General features: G+C 38.5%; 1 protein-coding gene across 1 annotated transcript in view; it reads left to right on the top strand.

The window, feature by feature from the left end:
* The window catches only part of ABCA13 (ATP binding cassette subfamily A member 13), a 527556-nt gene that overhangs the window by 356965 nt on the left and 157698 nt on the right, over positions 1 to 12893 (top strand). The window contains 1 exon segment of the mRNA XM_023724448.1: positions 9924 to 10013. Within this exon segment, the coding sequence (XP_023580216.1) occupies positions 9924 to 10013 (90 nt within the window).

Genomic DNA, 12893 nt, shown 5'->3' with positions numbered 1-12893 from the left:
TAATGATGGGCGTTAGGAATTATTTCCTTGTTTTTGCTACCGTGCACAGTCCCGATATGGAACATTCTAGTATCTCTTGTTGAACATTTACAAGAGTTTCTCCTTGGTGTATCCTGAGCAGTGTAATTGATAGATTGTAGGACATGTGAATATTCTCTTTTAGGTGATAATGCCAAACTGTTTTCCAAAGTGGTGGCTGCTAGTCATGTGAAAGAGATCTTGGGAATCTGCATCTTCTTCAATGCTTTGTTCTGTGAGAATTTTTAATTTTTGCTACCGTAATGGCTGTAAAAGCAGAGTATCTCATTATGGTTTTAATTTGAGTTTCTCTGACCCCTAGTGATGATGAACATCCTTTCATATGTTTATTCTCTTTTGTGAAATGCTTTTTTTAAATGTCCATTTTTAAATGTTGGGTTTTTTTTTTTTTTGCTTTTTTTAAAATGTGTTTTTTATATGTTCATACTTATAGGTTTCTTTATATGTAATTTTTTTGTATTTTGAATATCTTCTACTAGTGTTTAATATGTTTTTTCACTTTCTTAAAAGAAATGTAAAATTAATCAAATACAGGCTGCTTACATATTTGGGCAAACAGATAATACTATTAATATTATTTTATTGAACACTATTTTATTTTTGTTGAACTATCTTTGATAGCATTATGTATATTTGCCTGTTTCCAGACTTTTGGGCACTGTGTATATTAATTATCTTTATTTCAATCCTTTGTGTCTTGTTAGGAAATATTTTTTCCATGCCAAGATCAAAAGATATATACCTTTTTCTGCTGTATTTTCTACTATTAGAGTTTTATTTTAAATATTTAAACCCATAAATATTCTGGAGTTTTTTTCTAATTTAATATATGATAAACCAAAAACCAAACCCATTGCTGTTGATTCTGACTCATAATGACTCTATAGGACAGAGTAGAACTGCCCCATAGAGTTTCCAAGGAGCAGCTGGTGGATTTGAGTTGCTGAACTTTTGGTTAGCAGCCATAGCTCTTAACCACTGCACCACCAGGGCTCCTAATATATGATGGGTATTTAAATTTTTTTTCCATATGGATCACCATGTTTTATGCTTCGTTTACTGAATAGTTCCTCCTTTTCACTGATCTGATCTGCTACCTTTTCCATGCAGTATTTCTCTTTTAGTCAAAGATTCCTTTTTTTATATATTTTCATATTGAACTCCGTGGCTAAATCTGTGTGTATGAATGTGTGTGTGTGTGTGTGTGTGTGTATGCATGTTGCCTACTACATATGACTATAACTATATACATTAAACCCACTGCCATCCAGTCGTTTCCAACTCATAGCGACCCTACAGGGCAGAGTAGAACTGCCCCACAGTGTTTCCAAGGCTGTAAATCTTTATGCAAGCAGACTGCACATTTTTATCCCGCAGAGAGGCTGATGGGTTTGAACTGCTGACCTTTTGGTTAGCAGCCGAGTGCTTAACCACTGTGGCACCAGGGCTTCTTCCACTATATACATCAGAGTTAAATTGAGGACTATATAATAAATGCTTAGACATAAGTTCCATCATATAGAAAAGTTTTTTGCTTCCCATCTGTTTCCTTTCCTCTTACGCTTCCCCAGTCTGTCTCGAGGGTTCTGGTTCCTTTGGAATTTGTAAGTCTTTTTTTTTTTTTTTTTGAGTGTCTTCCTCATATCAAGGATGTGGTGATCCTGGCAAAGGGGCAAATATCTATGTTTCTTTCCTGCCCTGCTCAGGGAATGATATCTTGCCTGTTACCACTTTCTCTGGGTATAGTCCTTTTCACACAGCTATTGATAGATGTTAGTCCTTTTAGTCTTTAAGTTTTTCAGTCTTTTAGTTTTCAGGCATAAAGTCAGATTTAGATCTGTTCATTTGATTCTTTTTCCCTTATCTATCTACAGTCTTGTAAGATTTCTTTGTATCCTTGGAGTGGAGGGTATTTTTTTTCTTTTCTTTTTTCTTTACCTTCTTCCTGTCAAACCTGTAGATTTGGGTCTTTTTTCTGTTCAGGGTAATTATCTTCCGTTATTGTTCCAACTATTTTCTCACATCCACTTTTGCTTTACCTCCTTCTGGAACTTCTATTGGAGCCCTGGTGGCACAATGGTTAAGAGCTCAGCAGCTAAGCAAAAGGTCAGCAGTTCGAATCCACCATCCACTCCTTGGAAACCCTATGGGGCAGTTCTACTCTGTCCTATAGGGTTGCTACAAGTCGGAATTGACTCGACGGGAATGGGTTTGGGTTTGGTTTTGGTTTGGAACTTCGATTACGTTCAGGTTAACCTGTCTTGGACTCATTTCTTAAATTCCTTGGCTTTTCCATATAGGTTTCCTTTTCTTCCTCTGTTTTTTCTTATGTTGGTGATTTTTCTTCTATGTCACTATTTGTAGCCAAACAGTGACCACAGACTTACTCAATCTATATACTAAGAGTAATAAACGTTTACTCTATTAAAGTAAAGCAAAGAGATTTATTGTAGGTTTGGTAACAGTCCAGACTGGGAAAGACATCTAATTTTCCACAGAGTGGACAAACACTTCCAAAATGGCGAAGCTGTGGAGACCTTTTAAAGGGTGAGAACAAAGAACTTGAGCTATAGTATTTTGATTGGGCATTATAAACTTAGATTAGTACAAGGCAGGTTTCTGGACATGAAGCTAGGAAGGGGAAGGTTACAGGACATTTGTCTCTTAGAAACAACTTGCTCAAGTGATAGTTTTCTTGTCAGCAGTTGCTTTGGAGACCTAGATAAGAGTCAACATCAAGGTGTTCTTCCTGAGACATTGTTTCCGGACCCTCACTAGCTCCTGTGAAGCAATATATATATATATATATACATATATATATATATGTATGTATACACACACATACATACATTAAAAGAAAGGCAAGATGGAATAGGACCCCAAACTCTAAAACAGTCATTTTACTTTAGTCAAGTACCTTGATTTACTTGCTCTCACTCAATAATTTATATTATCTTTGAGGAAACCACATTTCTTGGGTTCAGAAAATCCTGTGTATGCATGTGAGTCTCAATTACTATTACTTCATTTTATTCATTTGTTTTTGGTTTAAGGAGTTTATTCTTCCAGGGGCTTTATTTATTTATTTTTCTTTTTAAATAAGTGTCTGCCCTGTTGGGGTTTTTCTCCCTGGTTGCTGGGACTCCTGGGCTGCGTCTTGTGACTATGGCTGTGTTGCCAGCTCAGAGTGGGCTGTAGCCTGGAGGCAGTTCTGAGTGTGACAGGAGCCTAACTAAGCACAAGCTAACTTTGTGGAGCAGCAGACGTGCTGCCAGTGCTTTCTCCAATCCAGGAGGAATCCTTCTGTCTCCTATACTCTTCCAGATTCAGGAGGAAGAAGACATCAGCACCTCCAGGGCAGATTTTTCTTGAGTACTTGGGGCCAGGGAGCCCAGGAGGTTGAGGCCAACCTCACCTGGGGATTCACAGATCTGTGAGGGCCACCCTCCCCAAGATGGATCCGTTCTGGTCCTGGCCACTGGGCTCTCTTTCCTGGTCTCCACATTGCCTTCACACGTGGGTTTGTCTACAAGGAAGCCGGTCCTGAATCAGCTCTACCCATGGTAACTCCCTCATTGTCTAAGATCTCACCTGGAACCAGATATTTATGAGCATCAGAAGCCGTGTGGCTCAAGAGGAGTAGAGAGAGATTGGAGTTGAGGGTGGAAGGGAAGAGTAGGAGTGTAGGCTAGTCTCTTCCCAGAAGCCCCAGTATTTCTCAAAGATGGTTCAAGGCAAATGCCTCAGTATCACCTGGAGGCACTTGCTAAACATAAAGACCCTTTGGGGTGATGCTTAGGAATATGTATTTGTTCAAACAATTTCCCTGGGTATTGATTTGAAGAGAGGAACAGAGTCGCTAATTAGGAACTGCTTCAGCAATCACAATTAAGCACTAATTTTCTGTTCCTAGAGGCTGGTGAGCACAGGCTTCAAATGCATCTAACATTGAAATCTTCTTTAAAGTATAGCCAAGAGTTTGAAGGCAACCAGAGAGGGATAGTTTAGGAATACGCATTTGAATTTTATGGCAACTGTAACACACTAAAACTAGTTTTCTTTTTTAAATCAGTGACCTCTATACCTAGGAAAAAAAAGTAGTAAAAAGTAAACTGTAACTTTTAAACTTGTTCTTAATGATTATTCTTTGTAAACTTTATAGATCTATAATTTTTCAGAAAAATGTTTTAGACTTTCATATTTGTTCTTGGATTAGTGGGTCATAGGAGAACAATCCAGAGTATTTTCAAAGATGCCACAAATAATGTTTTTTCTTTTATATCGGCAACATTTCAGTGGAAAGTATGTCCCTTTCCTTGTAAAAGAGTTTTCTCATTTGTTAGAAAGTTTAAGGCTATTTATACAAAGGTCACACTGCCACCTTATGAGAAACAACTTTGTTGTAAATTTCGGCATGTTTCATCACTGTACATTTCTTGCCGCGGCTGTAGAGAATTATATTAGGTCAGTTGTAAACCACCTGAATATTTAAAAAAATCTTTATGATATTACATGCAGTGGGGGAAAGATGGTGTTTTCCTATAAATAATTATTTCTTTCTGGTTTTGGATGTTACAGATGTGTTTGTATTCTAAATGTATACACATTATACATTTATACACATTAACCCGTTGCCGTGGAGTCGATTCCGACTGCAGAAATACAAAACAAATTTGGTGTAATAAACTCTACTTTCTTTTCCAGTAACTTTTGTTCCTCTTTGAATGGTAAGAGCTCAGGGAACACCAAATTTAGAAAAGTAAAATAAATGGAAAGAGGGGAAAGATTAGGTCTATTATTCCAGGGCATTAGTAATACCATATTTTGTCTGACATACTATTTTTGAAAACCAACTGAGTTCCAACCACTGTCCCAGCCATGGCATCCTTTTGCTCAAGGACTGTTTTGTTCCAGTAATGAGACCGAGAAGAAGCCCACAGTAGAACCAGTGGAAGTATATGTCAGGGCTGCTGGGCAGAGAGAGGAGGCAGAGTGGAGCAGGGGAGGGCTCACAGGGAAGGGACGTTAGAGCTGGGTATTAAAGGCTGGAGTTGCCTGGAAAGCATCTATACCTCCCCTAAAAAAAAAAAAAGAAAAAACAAACTTGACTCATAGCGACCCCATACGGTTTCCAAGGCTGTAAATCTCCCCAGAAGCAGACTGCCACATGTTTCTCCTGCAGACCCTCTGGTGGTTTCAAACTGCCAACTTTTCAGTTTGGCAGTCAATTGCTTTAACCACTGGACCACCAGGGAACCATCTCTAAGGATGGCATTTCCTAGGGGTCAGCGCCTCAGAAAGTGGTTCCACTCAGCTGCGTGTGGTGTTCTAAGAGAAAATGTTGGGCTACAAGGCTGAAGATACCAGCAGAGGTCATATAGAGATGTAGTTAAATACTCTTTCAAGGTAAGTAGGTAACAAGGGGAGTCTCTGGGTGGTACAAATGGTTAACACACTTGGTTGCTAACTGAAAGATTGGACGTTCGGGTCCACCAAAGGCACCTTGGAAGAAAGGCTTGGCTAACTACTTCCAAAAACTCAGTCATTGAAAACCTTAGACAGCACAGTTCTACTCTGACACACATGGGGTCACCATGAGTCAGGGATGACTTGATGGCAGCTAGTTTTAGGTAACAAGGAGCCCTTAATAAATTTTGAGCAGAAAAATATCAGACTGCTACGTTAGAAAGCTCACTGAGAGAACTAGGAAATTAGGAACTGATTTGTAAAGTCCCTCTCTATGTTTAGGGCCACACTGCACAGATATGGAAATCTTTCTTCCCATTCTGGTCTTAGTTTTGAACTTTCAGGATATGGGGGTATAGTAAATGTAACCAATTCAGATTACCCTATATTTAAATGTTGATATTAATTCAGTAAAGTATTTGGGAGTCAGATTTTCACTGTTCATGAACAAACAAATCAATTAGAAAAATTAATGGTTGAAGATTACATTGAGGTTGCTTATATTTCTTAAGAGAAGATAATGTTTTCAGTTCTTTAAAAGAAACTATTTACATACATTTGTTAATTTATGTACTACTTCTTTCCAAAACAATTTGAGGTCACCATTTACATCCAAGTTGCAGTGTGATGGATTGCTTTTGTTTGACCTTTCTCACATAGTCTTATAACTTCCATCCAAGTGATTGGGTGAGACGTTGCAAATAAGGTAATTGTGGCCCACCAAAAGGATTAGTCAGTTTTGCCACCCCACTAGGCTTAAAATGAGCCATCCTAGAGGTGGGAAAGAGAGGATCTCACCACTACCAAGGAAGATCAGCCAGGAGTGGAGCACATCCTTTGAACCCAGGATCCCCGCATTGAGAAGCTCCTGGAACCAGGAGACACAGGGAGAGAGAGAGCTGTAACACTGAAGACAACGAGAATTGATGACAGAGAAATGGTGGCAGGAGAGACCGGCAGGAGATGGTGTTGTGGGCTTCCCAGTTCATGGAGCAAGAAAGCTGAGTGTCTTCGGGCAGGAGGCTTATTGGCGGAGTAGGGTGCCTCTGGTCACTTGGTGGAGCTAGGTTTGCCAACCCACAGAGCTAGAGCTGGCCGCATTCCAGATGAGGCTTACTGGTGGAGTGGGGTACCTTGGAACACTTATCAGCAGAGCTTAAAGAGCTTTGTAACACTTGCCTGAGCAGGGCAATGGCCAAGGGCAAGAGAGAGGCCTGCTTGCAGGCATTGTTGAGAAGAGGCTGTCCTGATGGAAGACCTGTATGCTTAGCATTCCTGAACCTGGATTGTAACCTGTTACTTCCCTAATAAGTCCCATAATCGTGAGTATTGTCTGTGAGTTCTGTGTGGCCATTGCAATGAATTAGCGAACCCAGCAGAGAAGGGAGGGACGGTTGGAGTCAGAATTGGTAAAGATGGCCGAGAGAGGAGGCATGTCTGATCTCTGCCTTGTAGGAATCAGCCTTGGGCTGTTGATCTTGATTCTCCTTCCCCTTGTGAAGTTAGGGGAGGTCAGATGCTGCTGCCACATCGTTTTACACAAGTAATGAATAATGCTGATTACACATCATTCTTCTTTGTTTTGAGTATAAGAGCTCCCAAAGACGTCTACTAGAAAGTACTTTGTAAATGATATAGTGTAAGTTGTAGAAAGTAGTAAATCTATGTTATTTAGTAAATACTATCATTCAGAATTTTAATTAATTGAAATGAGCCCCATTCCCAATCAGACCAATTTAGAGAGGTTTAAAACATCTTTTCCCCTACATTTTCTCAAATCATAATTCCTGTAATTGATGTATAAATTTATATAGAGTTTGTTTCCCTACCTCTTCCGAAACTAGATGGATAGAGTGTGTAACCTTTGATGATAACTTCAAATGAGGAAATTCAGCATCAATGGCCTTGGTTCTCAATAATGCTGAGCTATTAATTGAATTCTTAGACTGTTGCCAGTAAAATAAATACTATAAATTCAATGTGTACTTAAAGCTGACATAGGATTCTGTGCTGAGGATATTATCCTAACAAGATGAAGTTTAATATAGTTCACATACAGAAGCAAAAATATATAAATATAAGAAGCTGTCTTATTGCAGGGTGATGTAATAGAAAAAATACTCAAACCAATCCAGATCTCCAACATTAAGAAAATATTTTTTATAGATTTTAACATATTAATATGATATTATGCAGACTTTAAAACTCACTTTTAAAAAACCATGTAAATATGAGTAAAGATGGTTATAACAGCGTGTTAAGTGAAAATAAGCAAATAAAATAATATTTACACTGCAAATGCAAGTATACAAAATATGCATATCTATGGTGAAAAAATGTGTTTTTAAGAAATTTCTTAATATTACTGCTGCTTTGACTTTACCATAAAAATTGAAAAATTAGCTTTATCTCAGATAATAGGAATTGTTTGCTTGAAGCAGCTTGGTAAGGGCATGTGGTGAGATTGGAAGTGGAAGTGTACTATTGTGGATTTAATTGTGTCCCCCCCAAAATGTGTGTCAGCTTGGCTAGGCCATGATTCCCAGTATTGTGTCATTATCCACCAGTTTGTAATCTGATGTGATTATCCTATGTGTTGTAAATCCTAACCTCTATGATGTTAATGAGGCAGAATTAGAGACAATTATATTAATGAGGCTGGACTCAATCTACAGGATTAGGTTGTATCTTGAGGCAATCTCTTTTGAGAGATAAAAGAGAGAATTGAGCTGAAAGGAAAAGGAAAAGAAGGAAGTGCCAGGAGCAGAGTGTGTCCTTTGGACCCGGGGTTCTTGTGCCAAGACGCTCCTAGAACAGAGGAAGATTGATGACAAGGACCTTCCTTCAGAGCCGACAGAGAGAGAAAGCCTTCTCCTGGAGCTGGTACTCTGAATTTGGAGTTCTAGCCTCCTAAACTGTGAGATAATAAATTTCTGTTTGTTAAAGCTATCCATTTGTGGTATTTCTGTTATACCAGCACTAGATAACTAAGACAGAATTTGGTACTGGAAGAGTAGGGTGCTGCTCTAACAGATAGCTAAAATGTGGAAGAGGTTTTGAATGCAGCATCAGGATTGGAGGAAGACTCATTAATAACCTGAGATATGCAGATAATACAACCTTGCTTACTGAAAGTGAAGAGAACTTGAACCACTTCATGATGAAGATCAAAGATTACAGCCTTCATATGGATTACACTTCAACATGAAGAAAACAAAAATTCTCACAACTAGACCAATAAGCAACATTGTGATAAATGGAGAAAAGATGGAAGTTGTCAAGGATTTTGTTTTACTTGGATCCAAAATCAACGCCTGTGGGAGCAGCGGTGAGGAAATCAAACAATATGTTGCATTGGGGAAATTTGCTGCAAAAGACTTCTTTAAAGTGTTGAAAAGCAAAGATGTCACTTTGAGGACTAAGGTGTCCCTGACTCAAGCCATGGTATTTTCAATTGCCTCATATGCATGTGAAAGCTGGACAATGAATAAGAAAGACCAAAGAAGAATTGACACCCTTGAAACTATGGTGTTGGTGAAGAATACTGAATATACCAGGGACTGCTAGAAGAATGAACAAATATGTCTTGGAGAAAGTAGAGCCAGAATGCTCCTTAGAAGAAAGAATGGTGAAACTTCATCTCTTGTACTTTAGATATGTTATCAGGAGGGACCAGTCGTTGGAGAAGGACATCATGCTTGCTAAAGTAAAGAGTCAGTGAAAAACCCTTCATGAGATGGATTGACACAGTGGCTGCAACAGTGGGTTCAAGCATAACAATGATTGTGAGGATGGCACAGGACCCGGCAGTATTTCATTATGTTGTACATAGGGTGGCTATGTGTTGGAACTGACTCGATGGCACCTAACAACAACAACAACAAAGGGTGGAATGTTATGGATTCAATTGTGTCCCCCCAAAATGTGTGTCAACTTGGCTAGGCCATGATTCCCAGTATTGTGTGGTTGTCCACCATTTTGTGATCTGATGTGATTATCCTCTGTGTTGTAAATCCTAACCTCTATGATGTTAATGAGGCAGAATTAGCGGCAGTTAAGTTAATGAGGTGGGACTCAATCTACAGGATTAGGGTGTATCTTGAGTCAATCTCTTCTGAGAGAGAAAATAATCAAACAGAGAGGAGAGGGACCTCAAGCCACCAAGAAAGGAGCACCAAGAGCACAGTGTGTCCTTTGTGCCTGGGGTCCTTGCACTGAGAAGCTCTAGACCAGGGGAAGATTGGTGACAAGGACATTCCCCCAGAACAGACAGAGAGAGAAAGCCTTTCCTTGGAGCTGGCACCCTGAATTCGGACTCCTAGCCTCCTAGACTCTGGTATTTCTGTTATAGCAGCACTAGATAATTAAGACAGGTACTAACAATCCCCTCTTTAACTTCTTTGTCTTTCTGTGCATAGCAGCCACAGGGATGACCTGGCCCTGACCCACATGCTTTTGAGGAAGTTTGGAGATCAGGATCTGCTCTGTGCCAAGTTAAACCCAGACCTGTAAGTATGCAGTGTCCTATGCAAAAGTTCAGACATTGAACACATGACTTGTAGACTGGGGAGGACTGTTTCGCTCCATAATTGGTTATTCTATGTTGCAAATGTATACTACATGAAATGAGCTTTAACCTAATGCATAGGTTATTACTGAACAGGGCTTATGGGTGTTGCCATATAAGATGACCTAAAATAATCTACATAATTGTCCCTTTCCTTCTTTGGTAAACACACACTTTATAATATTGCAAAGAAGTAATTAATAATTAATAGCATTTAATTTTCTTAATAGAAGACAAAGCTAAAAAGAATAAAGTAGCAATTAAATACCAATTATGGACTGACTGTTGTTTACTTTTAGGGAAAACTTGTACATTTGAAAAGACTAATTATATACATATATATATATATATATATATATTAACTAAAGGTACTGAAAGTTGATCAGCACCCATTTGAGGCAAATTACTTTGAACATTTTTTTTCCCTAGGATTTGAAAGTATAATAATATAGAAATAACTTTTTCATGAAAATTTTATAAAACATGACTTTCTTCATAAATAGTTCTTTCCCTCTATTTTTGCTTGACTGTTATTTACTGAGGATCCACTCTTAATAAAGTGCTGTGGTAGGAATCAAGATTCATAAAGAATATGGCCCTGGTCTCAGGGAATTTACAATGTCAAGTAGAGCAAATGATGCAAGTGACCAAAAACCATAACGATGTATTCAGTGCCAGATGTGTATGTTTTGAGTAATGCATATAAAAACCCAGACAGTAATGTAATATTGACAATATGTTTTCTAATTTGTATGATACATTTTGCCCATTGTCATGTTGGTGATTATGTAGAGACTATTAATGGTCTCGATAAGGAAGAATTAACAGGAAATTAATTATGTTGTTTCACTTTAGTCTTCTGTTGAAAAAACAGCAACAAAAAAATTGATTTAACCAAGTACAGGCTCTCATAGTGATGTTTTTATTTTCCTCCCCTCTAATGAAACAGGTAAGATTTAAAATGCATCTGCATCTCAGAAATTGAAATGTAACCCAGGGCCCCCAGTGGTCCAGTCTGGGCTCAGAGTTGCATGAAAGAAAGAAGAGTTGGCAGAAAAAGCTATTTCTTTTACCTAGTTTCTCAAGAAGAACAAGAAGTAGAATCAATGTGTAAAGCACTGCAGAACATATTCTAAATTCTCTTTAGATAACTATTTTACTTGCTGTTACTTTTACAAGTGTAGCCATGGCTCCCAAAACTTGCCCCCTTGCTCTGACCCCCAGAGCTCCTTCTCTTCAGCCCAATCTGCAGGGAGCCTTCCTTGCTGGTCACTCTGCCCTTTCTTCTGCCTTCCTGGCCCTGTGGTTTTCTCCCTTTCATACTCCCTCTCTTCTTTGTGAAATCCAGGGAATCTAGGCTTACCTTCTTCCCATTTTGTAAGAACTATTTTTACCCTTTTTGCTGGTCAGCATAGCAGAAGGCCTGTGGGATTGGGCGTGCTGCATACAAGGAGGCTGTGAATATTTATGTTAAGAACAATTTCTGCCCATGTTACACAAATAGGGTTTGATTTACTAAGGTCTGAAATCAAAGCAAAAAGTTTTACCTATAGTGAGTAAATTTCCCTCTGTAAGTATAAAATATTATTGATTCAGTGATATCTAAATTTTCTCTTCCTGGTGGACTTTAGCAATTTCTTGATTATTAATTACAGAAAACATTTTCAAATAATAGATCCGATTTTGCTTATAGGTTGTTTTTAGGTTGAGATATTCAACTCTAAGCATCACACACGAGGGTACTATGTTGAACTTTTGACATTTACCTCCTTTTCATACAGAAGGCAATAAAGAACTTAAAAAAAAACTATAGTAGTATAAATCTGGCTAGAAATATAAGCTTTCTTATAACAGTAGATGGTGTGAAACTTAAATTTTAAAATGTACTAAAGTTGCCAAGTTTTAGAAGCAGACTGGTGGATTTAAATGTTATTTAGTTTCATTTAACAAGGCTCATATCTGGTGACACTCCAGTGACAATTTTCCTTATTATTTCTGAGGCAAATGGTCACTCCCCCCTCCTATTCTTGTTAATGTTTTAATACAGAGCAAAAGTGATGGTTAACAAACCTTGTATTTCTGTTTAAATTAAAAAGCCAGGCAGAGAGATGTTTAAGGTTTATTTTCATAATTTCAAGAAAATCATTATCATGATAAGGTGGCAGAAATGTGATGAGTGTTCTCAGTGGTCTCGTGTTTCCAGTGCTTGGGAAACACTGGAAAACTCACTGGCCTTGTGGGCTTTCATGAGGTGGGAGCCTGGCATGGCTGGTGACAGGTTCCCTCTGAGGGGACTGGAAAGATAAGAGTTGAAGCCAAGGGTCACAAGTGTGGAGAGTGCCTACATCTCGTATCATGTTAAAGTGGTTTTGAAGACAGATTGTCTGACTCCAAATCTCAGCACTCCCCCTTACAGTCTGTATAACTTATCCTTTCTCTTCCTCTGTTTACAGGAATGTGTCCCCAGTTCTATAGAAAGAATAGTGGTCTACTGCAAACAACAGGGTAGCCCCTGTGGAGAGCTCTTGTTCTCTATAGGAAAGTCTGTGTGTCTTGGAACACTACTTCCAAGAGAATAGCTCCTTATAGCATCTCTGTCTCTTTCCCCTGGACTTAAAATGCACATTAGACTATTAAAAAACCCAGGCAACCTTGCATTGAAGAAACCTTTCCTAACTCAAAGAACCAAGTGACCTCTTTTAAGACATATTTATTCTGAAACTATAGTGTCCCACAGAAGACTTTTAGGGAAATCAAAGTGATATGTGTTTAGGTTCCAAAAATCTGAAGGAACATTCTAAGTAGAAACATCTAAATTGCT

This window comes from Trichechus manatus, unplaced genomic scaffold, assembly GCF_000243295.1.
Source record: "Trichechus manatus latirostris isolate Lorelei unplaced genomic scaffold, TriManLat1.0 scaffold00247, whole genome shotgun sequence".
NCBI classification, from domain to species: Eukaryota; Metazoa; Chordata; class Mammalia; order Sirenia; family Trichechidae; genus Trichechus; species Trichechus manatus.
Note: the sequence above shows the minus strand (reverse complement) of the source record. Positions and strands in the feature narration are given on the sequence as shown.